Source organism: Trachypithecus francoisi, unplaced genomic scaffold (assembly GCF_009764315.1).
Source record: "Trachypithecus francoisi isolate TF-2019V2 unplaced genomic scaffold, Tfra_2.0 Lachesis_group15, whole genome shotgun sequence".
Lineage (NCBI taxonomy): Eukaryota > Metazoa > Chordata > Mammalia > Primates > Cercopithecidae > Trachypithecus > Trachypithecus francoisi.
In genome coordinates this window covers 93,642,632-93,669,930 of record NW_022681460.1, presented here as the reverse complement: position 1 = coordinate 93,669,930, position 27,299 = coordinate 93,642,632, and the positions used below count along the sequence as shown (strand labels likewise).

At 39.3% G+C, this 27,299-nt stretch overlaps 1 protein-coding gene across 1 annotated transcript in view; it reads left to right on the top strand.

Moving 5' to 3' along the window:
- Positions 1 to 24,511, top strand: part of SH3BGRL2 (SH3 domain binding glutamate rich protein like 2) — a 70,776-nt gene extending 46,265 nt beyond the window's left edge. Inside the window, exons 5-6 of the mRNA XM_033235261.1 lie at positions 19,858 to 19,938; positions 23,486 to 24,511. Of these exons, the coding sequence (XP_033091152.1) occupies positions 19,858 to 19,938; positions 23,486 to 23,497 (93 nt within the window). The 3' untranslated portion in view covers positions 23,498 to 24,511. The remainder of the gene's footprint in view (positions 1 to 19,857; positions 19,939 to 23,485) is intronic.
- The last annotated feature ends 2,788 nt before the right edge of the window (positions 24,512 to 27,299 follow it).

The following is a 27,299-nucleotide window of genomic DNA, read 5'->3' as shown; positions in this document are numbered from 1 at the left end:
TTTCCATATCTCTGAGTATCTAAGTCAGTGTTTATTTTTGGACCTGTACTATAGTTATTTAAGGACGGTCTAAAGAAGAAGGAGCCACAGAGCTGAGGTGCTTGAGATGAAATAAATAGCTAGGCTGTAATTGGCATGGAGGAAAGGAATAACAGAGAGCCTTTGTTGGCGTCAAGGAAAATAATCCCTTCCCCCAGTGCATAATGGAGAATGAGGAGTTGCAACATAAAGCCGTGTGTAGATTATACAGAGAATTCTTACCTGTAGCATCCTGACGATAATCCTGAACATGGCGTTAGACATAACTGAGTTCTAGTGCTGCCTTATGTCGGCTGGGACAGCTTTGGAAAGTTACTTATCTTTTTAAAAACCCAAGTTTTCTTATCTTTAAGCAAGGGATAATATCTGTCTTACTTTGTGACAGTTTCAAAAGCATTTCTTAAGCATATTATCATATAAAAATGAAGATTGTTATTTTGTTATTTTTTTTTTTTTTTTGAGACGGAGTCTTGCTCTGTCGCCCAGGCTGGAGTGCAGTGGCCAGATCTCAGCTCACTGCAAGCTCCGCCTCCCGGGTTCACGCCATTCTCCTGCCTCAGCCTCCCGAGTAGCTGGGACTACAGGCGCCCGCCACCTCGCCCGGCTAGTTTTTTGTATTTTTTAGTAGAGACGGGGTTTCACCGTGTTAGCCAGGATGGTCTCGATCTCCTGACCTCGTGATCCGCCCGTCTCGGCCTCCCACAGTGCTGGGATTACAGGCTTGAGCCACCGCGCCCGGCGAAGATTGTTATTTTATGGGGTTTTTAATATCATTATTTTATATTTTATTGAGAGAAGTGTGTGGTAACCAAGGGTGTATTTTATTCATGATTAGCAAGGTTATGAAATGTACTCTTGTGCCTGCAGACCTAAATGAAGTAATAGCTGAAAATGTTTGCAAACTATACAGTTCAAAATAAAATAAAGCTGTAAGTCAAATAGTGCTAGAAGGCTTAAAACAAAAATTTAGCAGTTTTCTGTCCCTCAGACTTCGAGGCTATGAAAATGCTTTTCTAGTCTTAGGGTTTAGTGGTAGTTTCTGGGTACAGAATTCTAGGTTGGAAAGGATTTTGATGATATTGATTCAGTGTCCCCTAGTTTTCAGTGCTACAATTGAGATGGCTAATGCCGTTTTCCTTGATTGTTTATATGTTTTTGTCAGTTTTTTCTATGAAAAATTTTAATCTCTTATTCATATATGTATTCACCACATCTTTTGGTGAATTACTATGGTATGAGCTATTTTTCATTCATTGTGCTGAGTGCTCAGTATGCCTTTTAAGAAATTCTGTGTTGGCCGGGCGCGGTGGCTCAAGCCTGTAATCCCAGCACTTTGGGAGGCCGAGACGGGCGGATCACAAGATCAGGAGATCGAGACCATCCTGGCTAACACGGTAAAACCCCATCTCTACTAAAAAGTACAAAAAACTAGCCGGGCGAGGTGGCAGGCGCCTGTAGTCCCAGCTACTCGGGAGGCTGAGGCAGGAGAATGGCGTGAACCCGGGAGGCGGAGCTTACAGTGAGCTGAGATCCGGCCACTGCACTCCAGCCTGGGCGACAGAGCGAGACTCCATCTCAAAAAAAAAAAAAAAAATTCTGTGATTGCTGATTATGTGTGTTCTTATATTATTTTTCCTGAAAATTTTCTCCCTACTTTTTTCCTTGTTCCCTTTGTCTTGAGTGCCTATTAATTTGGATATTGGCTTTCTTACATGGATTTTCTAATAGTTTAATCTTTTTTTCTAATGTCCACCTATTTGATTTTTGATCTTTTTGAGAAAGTACAAAATCCTTTCAATGAATTTTTGTCCTTTTCTCCCCATTTCTTGCTCTGTGATTCTTTTTAATAATGTTGTATTTCTACTAAATAAATATAAGATCTTAACTAAAGATATTAAATATGATTTATTTGAAGTTTTCTTCTGTTACTGTGTTGTTCCTGTTTTCACTGATTTTTTTTTTCACTTTGTTTTGATTATTTTTCTCAGGTGGGGTGGGTTTCCTTAGATGTATGTTGATCCTTGTCTTTTGTTCATGTAAGAGGTGAGACTAGCCAGCTCACTAGAAGCTGCGTATGTGTCTTATATGAATGCAGGCTTGTTTCCCTGTGGGGTGACTCAGTAGCCTGTTAGCATTCTCATTGCAAATATTGATAGTATCTTTTCTCAGTAGGTCTTTTCTCAGATGATGGTTTAATTTTTCCAGAGAATGGCCTTTGAGTCTCCTACTTTGGGAATCTCTGCCTGGCTACTGGAGTTCTGGATCTGTAGAGTGAGGGAAATGGAAGGTCTCACTCTCTAGCATGCAGATTTTCACTTCCTATCCCTGTTTTCAGTCTCTCTTCAGTGCCCATGTGTATACATTTTTTTTTGCTTCCCTGAAGCCATGTTTATTAATAATGTATTAATGTATTAATATCTTCTAGCCCCTTCGAGGAGAGTGAGGCATCCTGGGATCTAACTGCTGCTTATACAGACTTTCAATTTTTCTGTTTTCCGCTTTTGCCCACTCACCGTACCTTCACAATAGATGATGCCTCCAGTTCCTGACCTTTTCTGGAGCCCTACAGCTTGCTTCTTGTTGATAGTACTTCTGCAGACATTGAGTTTTGACCATTCTCTTTTTTCTAAGATCTTTCACCATTTCTCTTCCCACTTACTGCTTATTTTGTGGTTCAGGCCTTTAGATTGAATCTCCTAGCTCTATTTTGAAAATCTTTGTTGTTTTGTTGCCTTATTGAGAAAAAGGAGGTAGAGACATCTTTGTTCTATTATAATAAAAGCAGAAATGTTCAGTGCTGTTTGAATAGAGGAATATATTGAATGAATAAAATAATATAATGTAAAATACAGTTAACCTGACTCACCTTATTTTTATCTCTTTATGACTTCTAGCTCTCTATGTATCTTTGCCCTTTGGAGTCTGTGGAAATTTTTTCAAGTAGACTATCTGGGAGCTGGCTAGAGGTTTATATTATATATTGATTAGACTGTGCCAGGTAAATGGCATCTTCTCTGCTTGAACGGTGTTAGTCCTGTGGTGGTGGTCACGACAGTTGTTGGCGTACGCACTGTCATCATAGTCTGTTCTGGCAAGAGTTTTGAGACAGTGTCGGCTCTTATCAAGGTTAGGTAAATTTGACTTTGACACAAGCATTAGAGGGCAACTAACCACAGGCCTTGTTCATCTCACCTGCTTCTGTACACCTTGCTTTACCTAGTGATAGTTTCTGACTGGTCTCATCTGGTTGGTTAACCTGTGGAAACCTACCACATTGCAAGTGACACGATCCAGAAAGCTTGTACATTCTTATTCTGTTTCCTGGAATTAGAAATTTATTACTTTATTTTAACCTGGATGAGCTAGGCATGTGAGACATAGAGTAAACAGCTGCTAAGCTACTTGGTAACCAGTGTGGACAATTGCCCTCTCTCTCATTTAGCAGTTGAATTTCTTGCCTTTTGGAAGGAGTTCCCCACTGAATGGAATCTCCCTGGCATGACCAATCAGTTTTTTCTACCCCAGAATTTGAACATTAAGGGGATGATGTAGAAATACAGGGTCAGTGGGAGGTTGTTTGTGGCAGTGAGTGTCCAGGGGGGATGGGGCCAACCATAGCTGTGGCTGGTGTCCTTATGGAGCTGATCCGGGGTGTGACATGAGTGTATTCTTGGCTACCCAGATAGGGAAATTCCTTCTGTTTTCTAAACTGGTCCTCTAGTTTTGACGTGGAGTCTTGCCAACTCCCTATGATACCTCCATAATTTCTTTCCCTCAAAGTTGCTAGTGTCTTTCTCAGTTATTTGCATGAAGAACCCAAACTGGCACAACTTATTCCTGTTGATTCCCTGGAGTGGAATCAATTCTTACTGTGAACAGGATTCTTCCTTCTCTGAGAATGTGGGTGACAAGATTGTAAAGGTAAAGGATCTAACACTTTGGCTTTTATGATGAATTGTAGTGTCTGATTTGGATTTTAAAAAGCTCTGGGCCTCATGTCCAAGGTTTTAACCCTTTGTTCTCTCTCTGTGGAACTGGCATTTGTGCAATTCATCGGAAATGAAAACTTACCCACTTACACTAAAGGAAAGTACCTACTCCCCTTTCATTTCTTTTCTCTCTCTATTCAGCAAACAGATGATTTGGATTTCTTTATATATTTTTATTATTTTAAAATTTTTCTTTATTGTGATAAAAACATATAACACCTACTATCTTAAGCACTTTTAAGTGTACAGTTCAGTAGTATTAAATATATTTACATTGTTGTGAAACAGATCCCTAGAAGTTTTTCATCTTGCAGATCTGAAACTCTATATCCATTAAACAACTCCCCTTTGCCCCCTTCCTCAGCTGCTGGTAACCACTATTCTACTTTCTCTATATAAAGTATCTACTTTAGGTAGTTCAGCTAAGTGGAATCACACACTACTTGTCTTTTTGCAGCTGGCTTCTTTCACTTGGCATAATATCTTCAAGGTTCATCCATGTTCTAGCATGTGACAAGATTTCCTTCCTTATCAAGACAGCATAGTATTCCATTGTATGTATTTGCCACATTTTGTTTATTCATCCATTGATGGACATTTGGATTACATTCACCTCTTGGCTATTGTGAATAGTGCTGCTATGAACATGAGTGTGCAGATATCTCTTTGAAATCCTGTTTTCAGTTCTTTTAATTTTTAAAATTATTTTATATTTCTTTTATTTTAGATACAGGGAGTGCATGTACAGGTGTGTTACATGGGTATATTTCACTAAGATAATGAGCCTAGTACCCAATAGGTAGTTTTTTGACCCATATCCACTTCCCTTCCCACTCTAGTAGTTTGCAGTGTCAATTGTTCACATTTTATGTCCGTGGGTCCTCCATGTTCAACTACCGTTTGTATGTGAGAACATGGAGTATTTGGTTTTCTGTTGGCCATTCTCACTGATGTGAGATGGTTTCTCATTGTGATTTTGATTTGCATTTCTCTGATGATTAGTGATGATGAACATTTTTTCATGTTTTTTTTTTTTTTGGGCTGCTTTTATGTCTTCTTTTGAGAATTGTCTGTTCATGTCCTTTTAATGGGATTGTTTGTTTTTTGTTTGTTGATTTAAGTTCCTTGTAAATTCTCGATATTAGACCTTTGTCAGAAGCATAGTTTGTGAATATTTTCTCCCATTTGTAGTCTGTTTATTGATAGTTTCTTTTAAATATATATCTAGAAGTGAGATTGCTAGATTGTATGGTAGTTCTATTTTTAATTTTGGGAGAAACAGCCAAACTATTTTCTATAGCAGTTGTACCATTTTGCCTACCAAGATTACCTACCAACATTGCAGAGAGGTTCTAACTTCTACACATTCTCACCAACACTTGTTATTTTTTGTTATTTTTTAGATGGTATCTACTGTAATGAGCATGAGGTGATAACTCATTGTGGTTTTGATTTGCATATCTCTGATGATTAGTGATGTTGAGCATCTTTTGAATGTGTTTGTTAGCCATTTGTATATTATCTTTGAAAAAGTATCTATTCACGGCTGGGCGCGGTGGCTCAAGCCTGTAATCCCAGCACTTTGGGAGGCCGAGACGGGCGGATCACAAGGTCAGGAGATCGAGACCATCCTGGGTAACACGGTGAAACCCGTCTCTACTAAAAATACAAAAAAAAACCTAGCCCGGCGAGGTGGTGGGCGCCTGTAGTCCCAGCTACTCAGGAGGCTGAGGCAGGAGAATGGCGTAAACCCGGGAGGCGGAGCTTGCAGTGAGCTGAGATCTGGCCACTGCACTCCAGCCTGGGCGACAGAGCAAGACTCCGTCTCAAAAAAAAAAAAAAAAGAAAGAAAGAAAAAGAAAAAATATCTATTCAGGTTCTTTGCTCATTTTAAAATTAGGTTATTTGATTTTTTTGTTTTTGAGCTGTTGGTGTCCTTTATATATTTGGATATTAATCCCTTATCAGCTATCTGATTGGCAAATATTTTCCCCCACTCCATAAGTTGCCTTTTCACTCTATTGATTGTGTCCTTTGATGAACAAAAGGTTTTAAGCTTAATGTAGTCCCGTTTGTCTATTTTTGCTCTTGTTACTTGTGCTTTTGGTATCATAGCTGGGAAATCATTGTTTGCCAAATCCAATGTCATGGAGCTTTTCCCCTGTGTTTTCTTCTAGGAGTTTTATAGTTTTGGGCCTTGGGTTTATGTCTTTAATCTGTTTCGTGTTAGCTTTTGTACCTAGTGTAACATTAGGTTCTAACTTCATTCTTTTGCATGTAGATACCCAGTTTTCCCAATACTGTTGAAGAGACCATCTTTTTTCTCAATGAATGGTCTTGGTATGCTTGTCTGTTACTTGACCATATATAGAAGGGTTTATTTTGGACTCTCTGTTCTGTGCTATCAGTCTATATGTATGTCTCTATGTAGTATCACACTGTTTGATGACTATAGCTTTGTAATATGTTTTGAAATCAGAAAGTGTAAGTCCTTTAACTTTGTTCTTTTTCAAAATTGTTTTGTCTCTTTAGGGTCCGTTGATTTGCCCTATGAATTTTAGGATGAGTTTTTTTTCTATTTCTGCAAAAACTGCTGTTGAAATTTTAATAGGGATCATGTTGAATCTGTAGATTGCTTTGGGTATTATTGACATCTATAATATTATCTTCTAATCCATGAACATGGGATATCCATTTATTTGAATCTCCTTTAATTTTTTTCGGCATGTTTTTTAGTTTTCAGTGTACAAATCTTTTGCCACTTAGGTTTATTCCTAACTATTTTATTATTTTTGATGCTGTTATAAATAAAATTGTTTTCTTAATTTTCTTTTTCAGTTATTTATTTGCTTTATATATTGCCTCTTTGTAATTACTATTTTTTTTTTTTTTTTTGAGATGGAGTCTCACTCTGTAGCCCACACTGGAGTCCCAATAATGGGAGTAGGTTCTTCATGCTTCAAAAAAGATCCCAAATGCACTTAAAACATATGATCCCAAAACATTGTTCCCAAAAGTCTTACATAAACACTGCACTTGAGAACAACTGCAACTGTGTACACTTAGTTGTGCTTGGGCTGTGCTTCTGAGCCTCCACAAATGGTAAGAAAACGCTAACACATCTCCTTGTCTCCTTCCATGACAAGATGATTATTATATGTGTTGCTGATAAAACCAGAGTTGGGTTTCTTAGTACCTGGGGGTGCCCAAAGTCAGAGAATAAAGACTGCCCATCTGTCCAGAACATCCACTTGACTTGAAGATTTTCACCATGTTGCAAAACTTAATACTTTTAATAGCAAGACAAACACTGGTACTATAAAGACACATGCACACGTATGTTTATTGTGGCACTATTCACAATAGCAGAGACTTGGAACCAACCCAAATGTCCATCAATGATAGATTGGATTAAGAAAATGTGGCACATATACACCATGGAATACTAGGCAGCCATAAAAAAGGATGAGTTCATGTCCTTTGCAGGGATATGGATGGAGCTGGAAACTATCATTCTCAGCAACCTATCACAAGGACAGAAAACCAAACACCACATGTTCTCACTCATAGGTGGGAATTGAACAATGAGATCACTTGGACACAGGGTGGAGAACATCACATACCAGAGCCTGTTGGGGGGTAGGGGGCTAGGGGAGGGATAGCAGTAGGAAAAATACCTAATGTAAATGATGAGTTGATGGGTGCAGCAAACCAATATGGTACATGTATACCTATGTAACAAACCTGCACATGTGCCCTAGAACTTAAAGTATAATAACAATTAAAAAAAAAAAAAAAACTGGTATATTATAGGTCAAGATGTCTCATTTCCATTAAGTTTTAAGATTAAACAAAGGTTCACAGGAATTTCACATTTGTGGGGCCTGTTTCAAAATCCGTGCTTCAATCCTCTAGATCAGGGATCAAGCCACCTGGTAAATATTTTCGACTTTGAGGGCCACGTAGTTCTCTGTTGCATATTCTTTTCTGTTTTGGTTTTTATTAGTTGTTTTTATTTTGTTTTCCAACCTTTACAAATGCAAACATCCTTCCTTTTTTTTTTTGAGATGGAGTATCGCTTTGTTGCCCAGGCTGGAGTGCAGTGGCACAATCACCACTCACTGCAGCCAGGTTCAAGCAATTTTCCTGCCTCAGCCTCTCGAGTAGCTGGGACTGCAGGCACACGCCACCATGCCTGTCTAATTTTTGTATATTTGGTAGAGATGGGGTTTCACCATGTTGACCAGGATGGTCTTGATATCCTGACCTTGTGATTCAACCACCTCAGCCTCCCAAAGTGCTGGGATTACAGGCATGAGCCACCACGCCTGGCCGTAAACATTCTTCTTAGCTCACAGTCCCTTCCTCAGTCTGCCACTGCTCTGGACATTCCATTCACATTTCCCTCTGCCTTTTGGAGTTCCTTAGTGGATATATTTGAGAAACACTGGATTGGCTGTTTCCCAGGTCTCTGTCCTGACAATTGAGTGTGTCATCTGGTAGAATGGAGTAGAACAAAACAATGGACAGAAATTTTGACCTACCTCGTAGCCTGTCTGCAGTAATAACGTGTCTAGAGTTCTGTTTAGAGTCAGTGAGAAAAAAAAAAACAAAAGTCCAAAATTGTAACTATTATCCACAGGAGATTGTGCTCTATTTTGAAGATATGGATGTTATTTATTTAGGGCTAATGGCTACATCTACTGGATGATACTTAAGGGAAAGCCCTAAAAATCACCCTACACTGATCTTCCTTACCTCATATACCCAGTTGATTACCAAATCCTATAATTTTTACATCCTCCATAATTCTGCCCTGTTTTTCTCTCAAAGCTCAATCCAAAGGTGTGTTGTTATTACACTTTCTCTAATTAACTAGGACTCTGGTTATTAGTTCCTCTCCCCCATGCCCAGCAAACTTGTGCCTTATTATTGCTATTATGATAGTTATAGGTTTTTTTCATGTCTTTGCCTTCAGTTGGTTTCCAAGCACCGTGTGCACACCTTTACCCTATTTATCTTAGTATGTGGTATCCATTAGATTGCTAGGAACACAGAACATACCTAACAAACATGGCTATATGAATGGATAAATACCTACACAGGTGTTTTCAGCTCAGGAGGTAGCCAGCCCATTCTGTTGGGACATGCTTTGTCAAGGTTCTGAGCATTTGCAGTATATAGTTTGAAGTCCGTTAAGCCAGACTGTGCTGCATTCCCATTTTATTAATAAAGTTCAAAGCCAGATTGTTAAAAGCAATCTTATTGAATCTGCTTTTAAAATTTTATGATGAAATCCGTTTAGAAAACTAACTCTGTTGGAAGCTCACCTATCCCACAGGTAGCATTTTCTTAGGAACATTTATCTGCATTTGAAAATCTGTATTCCAAGGCCTTCTCTCTAAAAGATCAGTTATCTAATCAAGGAGAATCTTTTCCATCAGATGTTTTCCTGTAAATATTCCTATGTGGCATCTTTCCAGATACCAGGAGGGGAAAGTTGAGTAGTAGAGAGGGTGTGATACAAATTCCCCTTTATGGTTGATTGCTGGTCAGCTGCGTGCCCGGAAGCACAGCGATGTAATTAGATATTCTCTGCTGTTTTATCTTTTCGGTATAACTCTAGCTTTTATTCTTCCGTCTATAAATGTTTAATCTCCCATTTTCACCTTCCTGAGTTGTTTGCCTTAATATTCTACAGTGATGAATTCCTGGGATGTGACTTTCATAAAAATGATGACTTGTGCTGTGAATACTGAAAGCTTTCATCCAGACAGTTTGAGGCCTCCCCAGTTGCATGACTAGCAGTATATCTTAACTAATATCCAAACTGGCGGTTTTCTTTCTGTTTCAAATTCTCTCTCTTTCTGAGCCTTATGCAATTGGAGTTAATGAAGAGAGAACAAAACTGTTAAGACAATCAGGACTTGTTAATATCAATGTCAAGAGAAAGGGTTGAAAGTGAAAAGTTGGTTTTCCTCTGCTCTTCTTTATGCAGCTTCCCTCATTTCCCCAACATGTAGCCTTTTCATGAGGCTCTGCTTTGTCATTTTTCTAAGTTATTGCCATTCATGTATTAATATCTATATCCCTTGATTTTAAATATTGGATAGTATTTACTTTTTCCTTTGAAAGTTGAAGAGAGGCCGGGCGCGGTGGCTCAAGCCTGTAATCCCAGCACTTTGGGAGGCCGAGATGGGCGGATCACGAGGTCAGGAGATCGAGACCATCCTGGCTAACACAGTGAAACCCCATCTCTACTAAAAAATACAAAAAACTAGCCGGGCGAGGTGGCGGGCGCCTGTAGTCCCAGCTACTCGGGAGGCTGAGGCAGGAGAATGGCGTAAACCCGGGAGGCGGAGCTTGCAGTGAGCTGAGATCCGGCCACTGCACTCCAGCCTGGGCGACAGAGCGAGACTCCGTCTCAAAAAAAAAAAAAAAAAAAAAAAGAAAGTTGAAGAGAAATTGACATTCTTATAGCTTCTCTCATTTCTCCCCCATTTTGATATATGAATACGCATACACACATGAATTGCTAAAGTATATGTCACACTGTCTTCTGTAACTATAATAATTATATAAATATATATGTATATTGTTATAATTATATAAACACTATTCCCTACAGAACTGCTTAGTGTGAGCAGCCATAGATAGAGGAGGGTATGTAATCTTATGTTACTAAATCCCTGTGGCTTAAGGGAGAATGACACAAATGTCAATATCCAAGGGAATCTCTTAATACATTTTAACCTTTTCATTTCTTCCACTTCACATTTGTCTGGCAAACCTATGAGAGAAATAACTTTTCCTTCTTGTATTTTTTTTTTAAATTTGCGTGGACTATGTCCTGAAAATAATTTTGTTAACATAGTGTGCCTACCTAGTAAACCTTCTGAATGCTTTAATTTTTTGTCTTTCATTCTTAATTGATCATTTTGTTTAATATGAAAGACTCGATTTAAAACCAAGTTCCCCCAGGAAGCATTATTCCATTTTCCATATTCTTTGTATTGATTGGAAGACTTCATGTCTGCTAAATTAGATTCTTAAAGGTAGGTTGTTTTGCTTCTCTTTTAGAGAAGGTTTTAGGGTTTTCTTGGAGCTCTGGAATTTCATCAGTATGTGCCTTTAAAAAAAATTCTGCTCAGGAATTAATAGGACTGCTCAATCTGAAAACTAATGTCTTTTTTTTCACTGGAGAGCAAGTTCTGTTATTTCTTTGCCCCCTTTTTCCCCCCTCACTTCCATTGTCTTTCCTTTTCATCTTCAGGATCTTTTTCCTTTTGGATGAAGTTTTACCCTTATGTTCTGACTTTCAATACTCATGACTTACCTAATAATTTCCATCTCTTGGTCGTGATATTCTACATTCTGAGAGGCATTCGTAACTTTTATCTTCTAGATCTCTAGCCTGGTTTTTAGCTCTATGCTATCCTGCTTTTTATTCTTTTTATCTACTTTCTAATTTGGCAATCAAACTTAATTTTCAGGAGCTCTTGTTTCTTACTCCTTTAAAAGTAGTGGCTTGTTCTTGTTTTGTGGTTGCAGCATTTTCTTTAATTTCTCCAAGGATATTAGTTAGAAAGCATTTTTTTTAAGTTTTGTATGTTCTGTAAGTTATCTCTGTGTTCTCCAGCACTAGTTCTAGTTGTTGGTTTTTGTCTTTCTTAGGGGCCGGCTTGGCTTCCCCCAGTAACTCACAGGCCTGCTTTCTTTTGAGTAGGAGGGTTAAATAAGACGGTGAAAGAAGAGTAGGGGCAGCACGAAGCAGACTGGAACTCCTTAGGTGCCCATGAAAGAGCCACACCCAGGCAGCAATGGACTTCAGTGCGTGTCCGTCCAGGGTGAACTTCCTTTCCATTTTTCCCTTTCTGATGTGGGGTCCAGGGTAACTACAGATTCTGCTGGCCTCTCTCAGGTCCCTGAAGCCTCACCAGGAGTTTTCAGCACATAGGCAGCGAGTGTTCTTTGGAGAGCACTTCTCTTAAGCTCTGGCCACACTGGAAAAACAAACTGTCTAAGCCGTTACAAATGTACTTCTTTTTGCATTGATTGCCCCACCATAGTCTGCTCCAGATTGTTGTGTTCATTGTCTCAGGCTTGTGATTGCTGTGCAGGCTCCTTGGGAAGGACTGTTCTTCTGTTGGTTTGGGCTGTGGTTCTCCCTGCTGTGTTTTCTCTGTTTGGTTGCATTTTATATATTCTGGGTATTTCTTAAAATTTTATGGCTGGTTCCTGTTCCTAGGTTTTTCCCCCTCTAGTTTAAATTGGCTCTTGGGTAAGAGGGGAAGTAGATGTATTTGCTTACTTTGTTGTCTTGAACCTGTATGGTCAGAACTATTTAACATGAATTAGGAATTTGAGATTCTCACCTTTGGGTTTGCTCGTATTTTGGTATTTGGCAATAAAAATTGCCAAAATGAAGCTGTTTTAAATAACTGCATTTTATCTATCCTGCCAGAATTGGACTTGTCTACTGTTTTTTGATTTCTATAGCAAGATTTCATAAAGTATAGCACTAACAACCTTTATCCACTAAATCAAGAGATTCTGCTTAGAGGCTACCCTCCGGCTTGAAAGAAATTTGAGAAGCAGCCGCTGTTCATTTTAAGCAGCTGCAGCAACTCCCGTAGTCTTAAAAAATTGCTTTTTAGGCCGGGCGCGGTGGCTCAAGCCTGTAATCCCAGCACTTTGGGAGGCCGAGGTGGGTGGATCACGAGGTCAGGAGATCGAGACCCTCCTGGCTAACACGGTGAAACCCCGTCTCTACTAAAAATACAAAAAACTAGCTGGGCGAGGTGGCGGGCGCCTGTAGTCCCAGCTACTCGGAGGCTGAGGCGGGAGAATGGCGGGAACCCAGGAGGCGGAGCTTGCAGTGAGCCGAGATCGCGCCACTGCACTCCAGCCTGGGCGACACAGCGAAACGCCATCTCAAAAAAAAAAAAAAAAAAAAAAATTGCTTTTTAAAAAATATTCTCCTTTTGGGTAAAACAAATTTACTTTGGCTCATTTAGAACTGATTGCTGCTACACCATTTCCTTGTTTTTGTTCCCTCCAGCCTTCTGTTTGGTTATGTCCTTGGCATGAAGAAATAATGTGGGCCTGTCACTTAATTGTGATTGACTTAGCTGTGGGAAGCAATACAACTTATCAGAGTGACTGCTGTGGGCTTTCCTAACTGTTCTGTCCAGAGACACTGAAAGGGCAAAGAACATTAAGGTGTTTGTCTCAGATGCTTGCTTAGTCTATAGTGGTCTAATCGGAGTGCACAGATAATGTCCTTAAGTAAGCTTTGTGGAGGAATGAAACTGTTGTTAACTCTACCTCTTGTAGATTTTATCATGAGCTTAGAAATGTCTCTAACAGTGGTTTTCACTTGAACATAAACAGAAGTATAGGTGATGAGAGATTTAAAAAAAAACAAAAACAAAAAACCACAACAGTTTAGGTTGCTATATTCTTAAAATCACAGCATTTAGATAAATGTTCCCTTAGTGAGTGTGAGTAGCTTGGTTATGCTATTATCTATACAGTTCAGAGATTTTTCTTTTTGTCAGCAGTTGGCATTAGAAACAAAGTGAATTTTTTGTCCTTTGTCTTAAGGACAAAATGTACCAGTTTCTGAAATGGGCAATTTTACCTTGAATATGATTTATGTGGTTATATCTTTCTGCAAAGTAAATATTTACTAATCATCATATTCTGTAATTACAAAAGGTTGATTGTCCTGAAATGTGCACTCTCAAGATGTAGATTTACACAACACTTTAGGGAGAATGCCTTAGACTATAAGGAATTCAGTGAGCCTATTTGGAAACTTTATGTGAGTTTTAAAAATACAATGCTTTTAACCTTTGTAGTAGGAATCCTAATGTATTTTTATTTTTTATTTTTTATTTTTTTTTTTTTTTTTTTGTTGAGACGGAGTCTCGCTCTGTCGCCCAGGCTGGAGTGCAGTGGCCGGATCTCAGCTCACTGCAAGCTCCGCCTCCCGGGTTTACGCCATTCTCTCGCCTCAGCCTCCCAAGTAGCTGGGACTACAGGCGCCCGCCATCTCGCCCGGCTAATTTTTTGTATTTTTTAGTAGAGACGGGGTTTCACCGTGTTAGCCAGGATGGTCTCGATCTCCTGACCTCGTGATCCGCCCGTCTCGGCCTCCCAAAGTGCTGGGATTACAGGCTTGAGCCACCGCGCCCGGCCATGTATTTTTTAAATATGTATAAGCCTGACAAGTAAAACAAATTTGATAAGAAAGCAGATATTTTTCTTTTATTTAGGAATGCTTACAACTGTAAGAATTTGTATCTTAATAGGAAGTAGTTTTCAATGTTTTAATACTGTATTAATCTTAAATTATTTCACATGCAGTTTAACTTATCTCTGTCATGACAAAGAAAATATTAACAGTTTCACTTTATATTTACATACTTTAGGATTCATCAGGCCACTCAAAAGCTTCTGAATGTTAGAAAGTAAATTTTTCACACAATTCTTTAAAACCGGTAAATAACAGAATAGAAATAAGATTTACTTAATTGTTACTAAATGATATACCTAAAACATGGCATGTCATTAATTGACAAATGCAATTCATCTATCTACATGACAGAAATTATTGGTAACGTGTCTGTTGTGTACTAGTGTAACACTGACTTTTAAAAATTATTGTCTTTAAATCATTCTCTTCTTTGTTTTGAGACGGAGTCTCGCTCTGTTGCCCAGGCTGGAGTGCAGTGGCCGGATCTCAGCTCACTGCAAGCTCCGCCTCCCGGATTTACGCCATTCTCCTGCCTCAGCCTCCAGAGTAGCTGGGACTACAGGCGCCCGCCACCTCGCCCGGCTAGTTTTTTGTATTTTTTAGTAGAGACGGGGTTTCACTGTGTTAGCCAGGATGGTCTCGATCTCCTGACCTCGTGATCCGCCTGTCTCGGCCTCCCAAAGTGCTGGGATTACAGGCTTGAGCCACCGCGCCCGGCTTAAATCATTCTCTTTTTTAAGCTAATTACCAAATTTTGTATTTGTCATTTGGAAGGAGTTAATTACCTTAAATAAAAATTTCTGCTCTTTTGGGTGGATCCCATTCAATTTCTGGGTAAGAAGCACCCTGCTGGCAATACTGATAGGGCACTGAGTTAAAGGTTCATAACATAAAAATAATGCATATAATTATTATGGGAGAAATACAGCTTAAGAGAAATTTTTCTTTTCTAAAAGTAAAAAATGTTGCCATTCTGAGATTTCTAAACATCTGACATTTCTAAATACCTTTCTTGGTGACTGAAACTTTAAGAATGGTTTCAGTTTAATATGGACAAATGGATTATTGATAATGTTACATATTTTCTCTACATGAGATAAAATGTTATATATACACTTTTTTTTTTTTTTTTAATTGAGACAGGGTGTTGCCCTGTTGCTCAGGTTGGAGTGCAGTGGTGCAATTCTAGCTCACTGCAGCCTTAAAATCTGTCTATTTTATAGGTGTTATTTTGTATATATGAAACTTGCATGTGAGAATTTACCTTATTTCCAATTTTGTGATTTGGGGCATTGGGATCATTTTAAGATTAAGGTTTTAATTATAAACACTGAAACCTGAAATATAAACGTTAAGTCTCATTGTACCTTGCCTTTTGCTCTTTTACATGCACAATATTTTCATGTTATCACTTAAATCTTTTGAAAGTAGAATTCATACTACATTTATAGAGATTGAGTGAGGCATTGCTTCTTATGTTTTCTTTTTCAAATTTCATTAACTTTTCATTCCTGCATTTCACACTGACATTAGAGTTGTTTGTTTTTGTTTTTGTTTTGACACAGGCCCTCCCTCACTCTGTCACCCATGCAGGCTGGAGTGCACTGGTGTGATCATTGCTCACTGCATATAGCCTTGAACTCCAGGGCTCAGTTGGTCCTCTCACCTCAGCCTCCCAAGTAGCTGGGGCTGCAGGCACATGCTGCCATCCCTGGCTAACTTTTAAATTTTTTGTAGTGATGGGGTCTCACTGTGTTGCCCAGGCTGGTCTCAAACCCCTGGCCTCAAACAATCCTCACACCTCAGCCTCCTAAAGCTCTGGGATTACAGGTGTGAGCCACCCCAAATGACCATGTAAAAGATTTTTAATCACATAGAGACAGATGGTAGCCTTTTAAAACAAGAACAGCGACAGCATTTTGATGACCAAGTTACTAGCCCTCAATTTTTTCTTCTCATTAATATCTCTTCCCTTACCTATTCAGTTAAACAAGATGGGGCAATTTCCAAATAAATATCTCTAGGAACAGGAATACCTAGGCTGGGCTTTACACCTGGACACAGCTAACAGTCCATTTAGGAGCAACTCTACTGGATTCTCCTTTATTTTGTAGAATTCTGGAGTACCAAGGGATTTCACTAGTATTCTGATACAGAAAGAAAGAAAGTCTGAGAAGGTTAAAGGAGTTGATCAAGGTCATAGATAATTCATAGTGGTTTGCTGGACATCACATCCACGGTTGACTAAACATATACACCACTCAGTTTTCCAGAAATGAATCTGTGGTTGCATCAGACAGTGGTTGGTGCAAGTAGAAGTATAAGACCCCTCTTGACTGGGCGTGGTGGCTCATGCCCGTCATCTCAGCACTTTGGGAGGCCGAGGCAGGAAGATTGCTCGAGCCCTGGAGTTCAAGATCAGCCTGGGCAACATAATGATACCTCATCTCTACAGAGAGGTGGTCTTTTTGTAGAGGGGGTTTTCTCTAAAAAGAGGGATTATCTCTACAATAATTTCTCTCATGTACATAGATGAATTTTTTGATTTTTTTCTACAGAAAATGAAAAAATAGCTGGGTATGGTGGTGCACACCTGTGGTCCCAACTAACTTGGGAGGCTGAGATGGGAGGATCACCTGAGCCCAGGAAGTGGAGGCTGTGGTGAGCTGTGAACACACCATTGCACTCCAGTCTGGGTGACAGAGTGAGACCTTATCTCAACAACAACAAAAAAGATCCTTCTACTCCCCAAACCTGATGAATTAGAGCCAGGCCATATAGGGCCTTTCACATTACATTAAGGATTTTAGTCTGTATCTTACAAGGAGTGAGAAGTCTCAAAGGAAGGGATTTAAGCAGAGGGTGAGATCAAATCTGTTTTTATAAAAATCAGTCTGTCCTCACTTTCAGAGAATGATGGGGTGGAAATAGTGAGATTAGACAAAGGTTGATAAGTTGGGGTGCTGTTGCAGAAGTCTAGCTTAGATCAGGTTGGTAGAGACCAATGTGGAAAAATTGAGAGGCTTAAGGGACATATAAACTAGTGGTTGAGGGAAGAAAGGAGTCCTGTGATGTGTTGATATCTGAGTTACAGGGCCCTGTAAATAGTGGTGCCATTTTCTGAGACGTCCAGTTTGTGGAGTGGAAGATCATGAATTGTGGTTTAGACCTGTTGTGTTTAAGAGTCTGTGAACAGTTAGTGGCTTTTATGGAACCAGAGCTCAGAAGAGAGGTCAGGGCAAGAGATGTGGATTTAATCAGGGCTATGGCTATGAATGAGCTTCCCCAGGGAAGGACTTTCAGCTGAATAGAGGCTGAATATGGTTTAGAGAGAACAGGTATACTAAGTTATATACAGTGGATATCTTAAAGGATGGAACAAATCTAGCTGTAATTTAGCCCTTTTCCTCATCTTACCACATTCAGTACAGCCAACAAATTGTCAGGTAGAGAAAGTATGTTTTGAACAGAATTATTTCTTGAACTCCCATGAGGGAATTATTACTCAACTCTTTGGAAATAGCCTCATTACAAAGAATGTAAAATTTTCAGTCCATGAGATTTTGCCTGTATTTCATGTCAAACTTTGACCTGTTTTTGTGGCATAGTTAGGACCATATTTTGTCTTATAAGAAATTACAAATTTTCTTACAAATTCCATGAAATCTCTACATCCTAGAGCCGTTAGGAACCTCCAATTGCTCAGTGTCTCATGTAGTTTCTCAAATATTACATGTTGAAATTGAACTCCAGTCTTCCCTTCAGATTTTTTTTCTCGTCTTTTTCATCAAGCCAGAAAGTTCAGAGCCATTTTAATTCTTATTTCTCCCTAATCACCCCCATCAAATCCACAACCAAGGATGATCATTTCTACCCCCAAAACGTATCTGCAGCCCGTCTGCTGCCCTCTGCCATCACCCCGGCTGCCACCATTGCTTACTGCAATTGCCAAAGTACTCCCTTTTTTCCTCTGCTTTCCTTTTTGCTGCCCTTTTTCTGAGCCATTCTCCACACAGTGTTTTAGGTATTTTCTCAAAGGAAACTAGATCATTTGCTCCCTTGCTCAAAACCCTTATATGATTTCTTTTGGTACTTAAGATAAAATTCAAGATCATTTTCTTGGTTTACAAAGCCCAGTGTATGTTGATCCCTGTCCACCCTGCCAGCTTTGTGCTTCACTAGTGCAGTTCCCTGCCTAAGAATACCCCCGTCCCAGTCCTTCACTTGGCTAACTCTATTCATCCTTCAGATGTAAGCTTAAATGCCAGTTTTCAAAGACTTGGCCAAATCTCTCTTTTCAGACATGTTGCTCCTTCTTGGCTTGGTCAAGGAAGGCCTTTCTTTAGAGCTGATCCTAAATGACAGAAGGAGCAGTCCGTGAAAAGCCTGAGGCTCCTGCCTTCCAAACCAGGAGACTCAATTACTAAAGCTTTTGGAGAAGAGGATGTGTACACAGAACCAAATAATTCAAAGATTTTTTAATCAGACAAGGCATGCATTGCAGGAAGCGAATCTCTACAAGTTTAGATGCCGTTGGCTTGGCTTAACAATGGATTCATTAGCGCTCAGTGACTCCAGCACACGTGGTGCCCCATACTTGGTTTCCTTTTGGGCAGGATGCATCCTAGAGTACAAAAAGTATGAATTTCAAGGTCAGTGAAACATGAACCCAAATATCAGTTCTCTCACTTATTAGCTGTCAAACTTGGACAACATATTTCTTTGCCTTGAGCCAGTCTCTAACCCGGCAGGCTGTGATGAAGATTAAATAACATAACATTTATAAGGCACTTAGCACAAAGCAAATGCCTAAATGACTGTGTTCATCATTTGCTTACATTATTTATCCTTAGGATAAAGTTACCAAATTACCAAATTTTAAGACTGCTTTACATATGATAAACGCAAACTTTTGAAAAGAAACAGTTGAACACATTGACCAGAATTCCTTGATGCCTTCTTGTGAAGGTAGGAAGAGAAAAATGATTCTATGTTTGAGGCAAAGGTAAATATTATAGAGAATATAGTTTCCTTTAGTTTTTATTTGATCTTTTTATTCCCTCTAAGGAGATGGTCTCAAAGAATGTGGAAAACTTCAGAAGCAGAATAAGACACACTTTCATTGACGCATGGAGACCTTTACAGCTTTGTTTACCCAGTGATTTTTTTCAAAGCCCTAGATAACAAAATATCAAGAGTGGAATTGGGAGGCAGCCTTCCATACTGAAGACCTAGAGTAAAATCTTAGGTCAGAGTGATTCCACACAGACAAATGTTAGTTTGGCCCACAAAGGAAAAGGAGTGTGTTCCTATTTAATTTCTGTCATCAAATGTTTCACATTTTAATCTGTCATAGGTTTTGGATTAAAAACTTGTTACATTCTTCATCATACTAAAATAAATTTTTATGCGCAAGCAGACTAATTCAGGAGATTTATTTAGCTTTTCCCTGATCTGGACGAAACAATGGTACATTTTTTACTTCCATAAAGAATTTGTCCAAAGCACCAAATATAAAGATAATTGTTTGCTTTCGTTGGTTTATTTTCTCCTTCCCTTTTTTTCTAGGATTATGACAGTTTTTTTGAATCCAAGGAAAGCAACACAGTCTTTTCATTTTTAGGCCTGAAACCACGGTTGGCATCAAAGGTAGGTAAATCTTTTCTTATTCTTGTTTTAGAATTCATCTCTTTTGAGTTGTTCTTAGAGATGTAGAGTGACAGTGTTAGAGGAATGCATAGATAGTTTCTTAGATTTGGGGGTTTTGCTTCCTCTGATGTGTAATTCGAGACTACCCAGTGTTAAAACATACAACAGAGGCTAGTTTTGGGGTTTTTTCCCCCAACTTTTCAGTTGTTGCTATAAATAAGAATATTACCTTATTTCTGTTTTTGTTTTTTTTTTTTTTGGGGGGGGGCGGAGTCTCGCTCTGTCGCCCGGACTGGAGTGCAGTGGCCAGATCTCAGCTCACCGCAAGCTCCGCCTCCCGGGTTTACGCCATTCTCCTGCCTCAGCCTCCCGAGTAGCTGGGACTACAGGTGTCCACCACCTCGCCCGGCTAGTTTTTTGTATTTTTTAGTAGAGACGGGGTTTCACCGTGTTAGCCAGGATGGTCTCGATCTCCTGACCTCGTGATCCGCCCGTCTCGGCCTCCCAAAGTGCTGGGATTACAGGCTTGAGCCACCGCGCCTGGCCAAGAATATTACCTTATTTCTAACTTATACCCCATTCCTCCAAGAATTTAAGGTAGCAAAAACTAGTAGGTGCTTTCTGTTTAAAATTTCAATTTTTTTACTTTACGTTTTTTGGAATAGCAGACTCAGAGTCCTATTTAAAGATGTTCTAAATTTACTCTCATTGGAGAAGAGATGGTCTATAATAATAAATGGTCAACCTTGAAAAATCTTCAATTCCTTAATCAAAATATTTTGAAGCCACTTTATTAAGTCATATGTCTTAGAAAACATAAAGGAGCCAGTATTTTCTCATGTTTAGAACCAGAAGTGATGTGTGTTATCACAACTTTATTAAGCTTGTAGATTTACTTTCAAAATAAGAAAAAACATTTCTTTATTAAGTAAGGTACTATTTTGATATTATTTCTTCTTTTAAAACATATATTTTAAAATTCTTTCTGATTATGAAAGTAGCCTAGACTCATTTTTTTAAATTGGGAAAATATTTAAAAAGGGTAAAATAAAGGATTAAAATCATCTCCAGAGCTAACCACATTGACATTTTTGTGTATTTCCTTGCAGTCTTTATATACATAGTAATTGAGGTTTTGAGTGTTTCAAATTGAGACTGACTTCTAATATGTCTATTTTTAACACAACTGTGATAAAAGTACCTTCCCTAGAACTTCAATGTCTGAAAGTAATAGGTCTTTTGAGGCTACCCAGGATTTGTACCATCTCTGGCATACCTGTAGGAGGAAGGCAGGGACCCTCAATAACATAAATTATACACCAGCATCTGCAGTGCACAGCCAATGTGAAATCTTGCTTTGTTTTTACACCAGTAAGTCCACAGATGGTTGTGGGTGGTTTCCATGCACATGTTTTAAGCAGAGGCAAAACCCACACATACCATATTTAAAGGTTCTTAAAACTATTTTTATAAAGATGAAACATTTGAATACTTGTTAGGAAATTAGAGTATTTTTATAACATATTTCATCCAAAGATATTAAAAGTCCAGATTTATCTTCAAAGAACTGTAAAAAACTAGGATGGGGTAGTCTAATGGATACATAAATCCTGTGGGCATCATTGTCTATGCAAAACCTTTTTAAAAATATTGTTTGTTCCCATTTTCCCCAAATATGGAAATTCTTTAGAGACTGTGGGCTGGGCCGGGCGCGGTGGCTCAAGCCTGTAATCCCAGCACTTTGGGAGGCCGAGACGGGCGGATCACGAGGTCAGGAGATCGAGACCATCCTGGCAAACACAGTGAAACCCCATCTCTACTAAAAAATACAAAAAAAAAAAAAAAAACTAGCCGGGTGAGGTGGCGGGCGCCTGTACTCCCAGCTACTCCGGAGGCTGAGGCAGGAGAATGGCGTGAACCCGGGAGGCGGAGCTTGCAGTGAGCTGAGATTGGGCCACAGCACTCCAGCCCGGGCGACAGAGTGAGACTCTGCCTCAAAAAAAAAAAAAAAAAAAAAAGACTGTGGGCTGACTTTTTTATTCTTCAAAGAAATGTATTTTCTCACTAGTTTCTCAGAAAATCTATGATCTATGAAATATACATTCTCACATGGGTTGTGGCCATAGTATTAAAGTTGATCTTGGTGTCACTGAAGTTAACTTGATTTCAGGGACCATCCCAAAGGTAGTGAGGACCCTGGACACCACCCCCATTCAGCCCACCGTTTTCAGGGACCTAAATCAGTTGTACCTGGGCAGGAGTATCTGGGACCAGAGTAGATGTCCATAGCACAAGGTCTGTGCCACTCTCCATGAAACATTTAGGGCTTTAAAGGCTAATAGCAATTCATACTTTATCGTTGTATGAGAGAAGTGAAAATATCTTCAAGAACAATTTAGCATTTTCTCTCTTCTGATCTTTTATTTTTCATCTTGGTAGTGATTCATCATACAGTCTACAGTCTAAAGCTTTGACAGAGTGTTCACAGGTTTAATGTACTAAAAGATGAAAGCCCTCTTTTCTCTTTTCCTTTCCTACTCCCTGTGTAGTATACACACATAAAAAAACACGGCAAGAAAGCCTATCAGGAAACATAAAGACATCATTGGCACCTTTAATTGCTCTTACATGGTAGGAGAGGACATTCACGGGCCCAACCGGCACAGGTGCAGTGTAGGCTCTGACTGGGCTGCCCTCCATAGTAGGAGTGGCAAAGGCAGGTTGGAGGTCTCTAGATGGTGGCCTACAGGCCACATTGGTGCTGAATATGTTATTTGTCCTGTGAAGAGTTTTAAAAAGTATGTAAATGTTAGATGGTGTGGAATCCCTGGTGGGGGTGGTGGGGTGATCTCAGTTTCCCTTGTGGTTGGCTGGAGCCCACAGTGGCTGGCCCATCATGATATCCAACTAATTCTGAGAAAGGGAGGCTGTTTCACCAATAATTTTTAGGTAGAAAACCGTCAAAGTTAAAATTTAGTAGACCCCAAGAAGGGCCTGTTGTAGAAGATTGTATTTTCAGATCCCTAGCTTTCAGGGGTGATATCCAAAGTAGGTAACAACTGGTCCACATTGGATGCTGACCAGCCAGAGCTTGAACAGCCACAGAAGCCCCCTGTGCCAGGTGTCAGCTCTTTATCCATTGGCTTAAGGGGGAGGGTGCGCAGGGGCGGCAGCTGGGAGATTGAGGCAGTGACTCTTGACTAACAGGTATGGTCATACTAGAGTGGTTCTTCATCTTGGGTTGCTGTTAACGAGCATCTCTGCAGGCCCTCTGAGCAAGGTAGCCCCCATCCAGCCATCCCCAGATGGAACAGTACCTCTGAGAGGAATCTCAGTAGGTCATTGAAAACATGCAGGTCGGGTGGTGTGACTTAAATCTGGGCTCTGATGCTGAAACCCAGGATTTGCTCTTATCAGTCACATGGAGGTGATTTGTTATATTTCCAGCATCTCTCTTCCTGACATTTAAAAAACCCCTGCCAAGGGTGAATTTTCTTGTCGATGTAATGCAATAACTGACCTTTTTTTTTTTTTTTTTTTTAAATAGGCAGAACCTTAGAGAAGAAGAGTGGAAGATGACGGAGATGCATTTTGAAGCACCCCCTGGTACTCAGCACACACATGCTTACCTAATGCATCACTGTGACAAAAGCCACACGCATTATCAGTAACTTTGCTTGCCACGGAAAAGGTGTTTTTGAAAGATGTGGATATAATGAGAATTGCATGATTGCTTTAAACCAAATCAGGTGGTGGATTTTTTTTTTTTCTTATTTTATTTGCCTGCAGTTGCCTCACTCACCTGGAAATACCGTCACCTGTTACAGGTGTACTTTCTTAATGACTGAAGGATAAGTGGGTTGCACCATCAGAGAGAAAATGTTGAATCTGCCCTAGGTTATAGGAGATGCCGGAATTGCGTAAACCCACTTATCTTTAAGCTGCCTGGATTGCATCTTTGAAATTTGTCTGCCAAGTTGTTAGAATCTTTGAATCAGAAGGAAAAAAAGCAGCGCTGTTTGACAAAGGGTGTTGAAGATTTTTGCTGCAGAATCACTTACAAACATCACGGTTCCTGTGCTTTGTAATAACACCTGGTGAAAAAGTTAGATATACTAGATTTGTTTTAGTAATGGAAACTCTTACCCCTGTATATTATCCAAGCTCCTTCAGATGTTTCCAGAAATCACTGTTGTAACATCAAGTGATCAGAACTAAGTTATTGGGATGACAATAATTGCTATTTGAAATACATGCTTCTTTATTTCTTGCAAGGGGCAAATTTCATCCAAATGCCTAGGACTGCTTGAAAGATATATTTTAAGTGGTGCACTAATTAGATAGTAAATTTATAGGAAAATTGTCTCATAAGTATCTGAAGGCATTTTCAGCTCTAGCAATTTATTTATAATACATAAGTATTCATATATTTTTTAATGCAGCTCCCCTAACAGGCAGCTGCTGCTTCTATTTTGTGAAGGGACTATATTTTTTGAGAAAGGAAAATCTCAGTTAGATATATTTTGTGAACCCTTGATTAGACATATTAAAATATACCAATATTGTAGTAAAATTTAATTTTTCCTTATGTTACTTTTCATTTGCCTCTAACTTTGCTTGCTCATATTTCTGGCCAACGTACAACCTCATATTTTTCAGAGTAATGCAGATACTTGTTCTCATTCCGTATATGAGCACAAGTAAGTTTTCAGAGCAACACATATGAGAAAGAGAGTAACTCAGAATTGTATTTGTCAAGAAAAATCTATACTCCTATTGGAGTGGATGCTGATAAACATCGAACGTATCTACTTCATTAGAGCAGAGGCTATTTTTCTGCATTCTTGTCCCTATAACAGGGATGCTTAATTTTTTTTTAAACTAAAAGAGTTTTAAATTGCCAAACATAGAAACAGCCTTGAATAGGATAAATTTTCAGAGGACTGCCTAAAATATTTTATTCCTAGCATCCTGATTCTGGACTTTTCATTATAATCTGAGCAGGAAATTTATAAGAAATTGAAAGAGCAGAAGAATTACAGTCCTGTCACATGTGCCCAGCACTCCGCCTCATGCCTTGCTACATGTAGACTAGTCTAAAGAACTTGTTGAATGCTAAGGCTGAAATCCCAACCTGAGATTTGTAGTCCAGGATTACAACCAGAAGGAAAGTATGACAAATTTTTACTTAACTGGAGCGGTTACATGATCCACAATTTCTCTTCAAGGGAAGCTGTTGTCAAATTATGGATATTACTGGTTAGTTGTCATTAAGATCCAGGTCAGATTCCATTTGGCAAATCCCAGGGACTATCCAGGAATTTTTTTTTTAACTGGATATTGTGTTTGAGTATGTGAGTCTTCTGATAAAACTTAGAATTTCTTTTTAAGCAGTTGTAAAAATTGTCACGTTGTAATTCATTACTCAGCTAACATTTAGTCTACTCTTGCTAGTGCGTGCCAAGAACCAACTTGGGAAGGTTGAGGCTTTGCAAGTTAACTGTTGGGGTTATAGGATCAATACCATACTTGCTAGACAAAGCTACCCAGATTTGTCTTATATTTTAATTTTTGAGTTAACCACAGTATACCTATTGTGATTATAGTAAACAGACTAGGCCGGGCGCGGTGGCTCAAGCCTGTAATCCCAGCACTTTGGGAGGCCGAGACAGGCGGATCACGAGGTCAGGAGATCGAGACCATCCTGGCTAACACAGTGAAACCCTGTCTCTACTAAAAAAAATACAAAGCTAACCGGGCGAGGTGGCGGTCGCCTGTAGTCCCAGCTACTCGGGAGGCTGAGGCAGGAGAATGGCATAAACCTGGGAGGCGGAGCTTGCAGTGAGCTGAGATCCAGCCACTGCACTCCAGCCTGGGTGACACAGCGAGACTCCGTCTCAAAAAAAAAAACAGACTAGTGGGTAGTAATGCTAAATTACCATCACAGTTATGTACCATCTCCCCACCCCCCCCTTTTTTTTTTTTTTTGATCAGCTAAGAAATACAGGAGACCAGCCTCGAGTGGTGCTGTACTTGTTATGAGAGAGGCAGCAGCACAGTGTGTGGCATTTACATGGTACCCAGGCTCCACGGAGTACCGAGATGTTGCTCTCTGGGACCACACTTAGTTCAGAGAATATGGGGTCCTTACTTATATTCTTTTATCAGCTGATTTCAAAACATATAATAATAATTTTCTTGTTCCCTTCTTTAACTAGCTGCCTTTAGATTTTGATAATCACAGTCTTAAAATACTAGGAAAGAAGTGGATGGGAATTGTAGGCGTAGGTTTCATATCAAGGGCATTTCAAGACAGAATTTTTATTTCCTGTAGTAGGCTTGTTGGAGCAAAGAAAATGTGCTGCTAAAAATCAACTTATGCCATTTTAAAATTAGATAAAATACGGAGTGCCATCCTGCTAGGTGTGTACAGACCAGAAGAAAATTTAGTTGGGAAAATACTTGTTTTTCCAAATTCTGGTGTTTTATTACAATCAAAGAAGAGAAAAAAGCAAGGTATTTTTCTCCTCAGACTCTAATATATTTTAGATTTGTTTCTGTTTTATAGATTTAATTCAACATTTCCACATAGATGTTTTTATATTACATGAACTTAATAATAAACTAAACTTATTTTTTGTCTCCTGTTATTGAAAAGTACCAAAGCTTCCTTCTGTTTTGTTTGTTTGATTTTACTATAGGGTTTTGCCTTTTCTAGAGATACTTTTCATTTAACAGCTTTTGTTAAGTGTCAGGCTCCACTTTGCTCTGTATAATTATTGTTTTCAGATTTCAGTTTGTATGTGTTTGTCTCTTAAGGCATTGGTGAAATCTCAGATTTTATATTCAGCATAAAGGAGAATAAATTCCAGAAAGCACATATTCTGAAAATGGAGTGTTTGTTCCCTACCATTTTTCACACTTCTCTTAATTTTAGTTCTGTTTAGTTGAGAGGCTGTGATTTTACTCTTGCCTGTGAACCTCATGCATGAAAGTGGCACATTAAATTGTAAAAATACAAACAGATCATTTGATCATTCAAGGAGCCAGGCATGAGGTCCTGCACAAGGGTATTGGGAGGACACCATAGATTCATCTCAGACAGTAATCAGGACCGAAGATGGAGTTAAATCACTTAGCCCCTGGGTTGGGTGGGGTGGTTCAAATGGATGACTGTGTGATCTCCTAAGTACACTGAAGCCACAGCCTGGTGGCTGTGTTCCCCGAATTGGGTGCAGAAGACAAGGGCGGAGTGGCTGTGGCCCCTGTTACCTTTGTAGCAGCCACATCAGAAAGCAGAAGAAAACAGTATTTCTGAAGGCATTGTCTGAGGTTGATCTCATCACTGAACAATTTCAAGC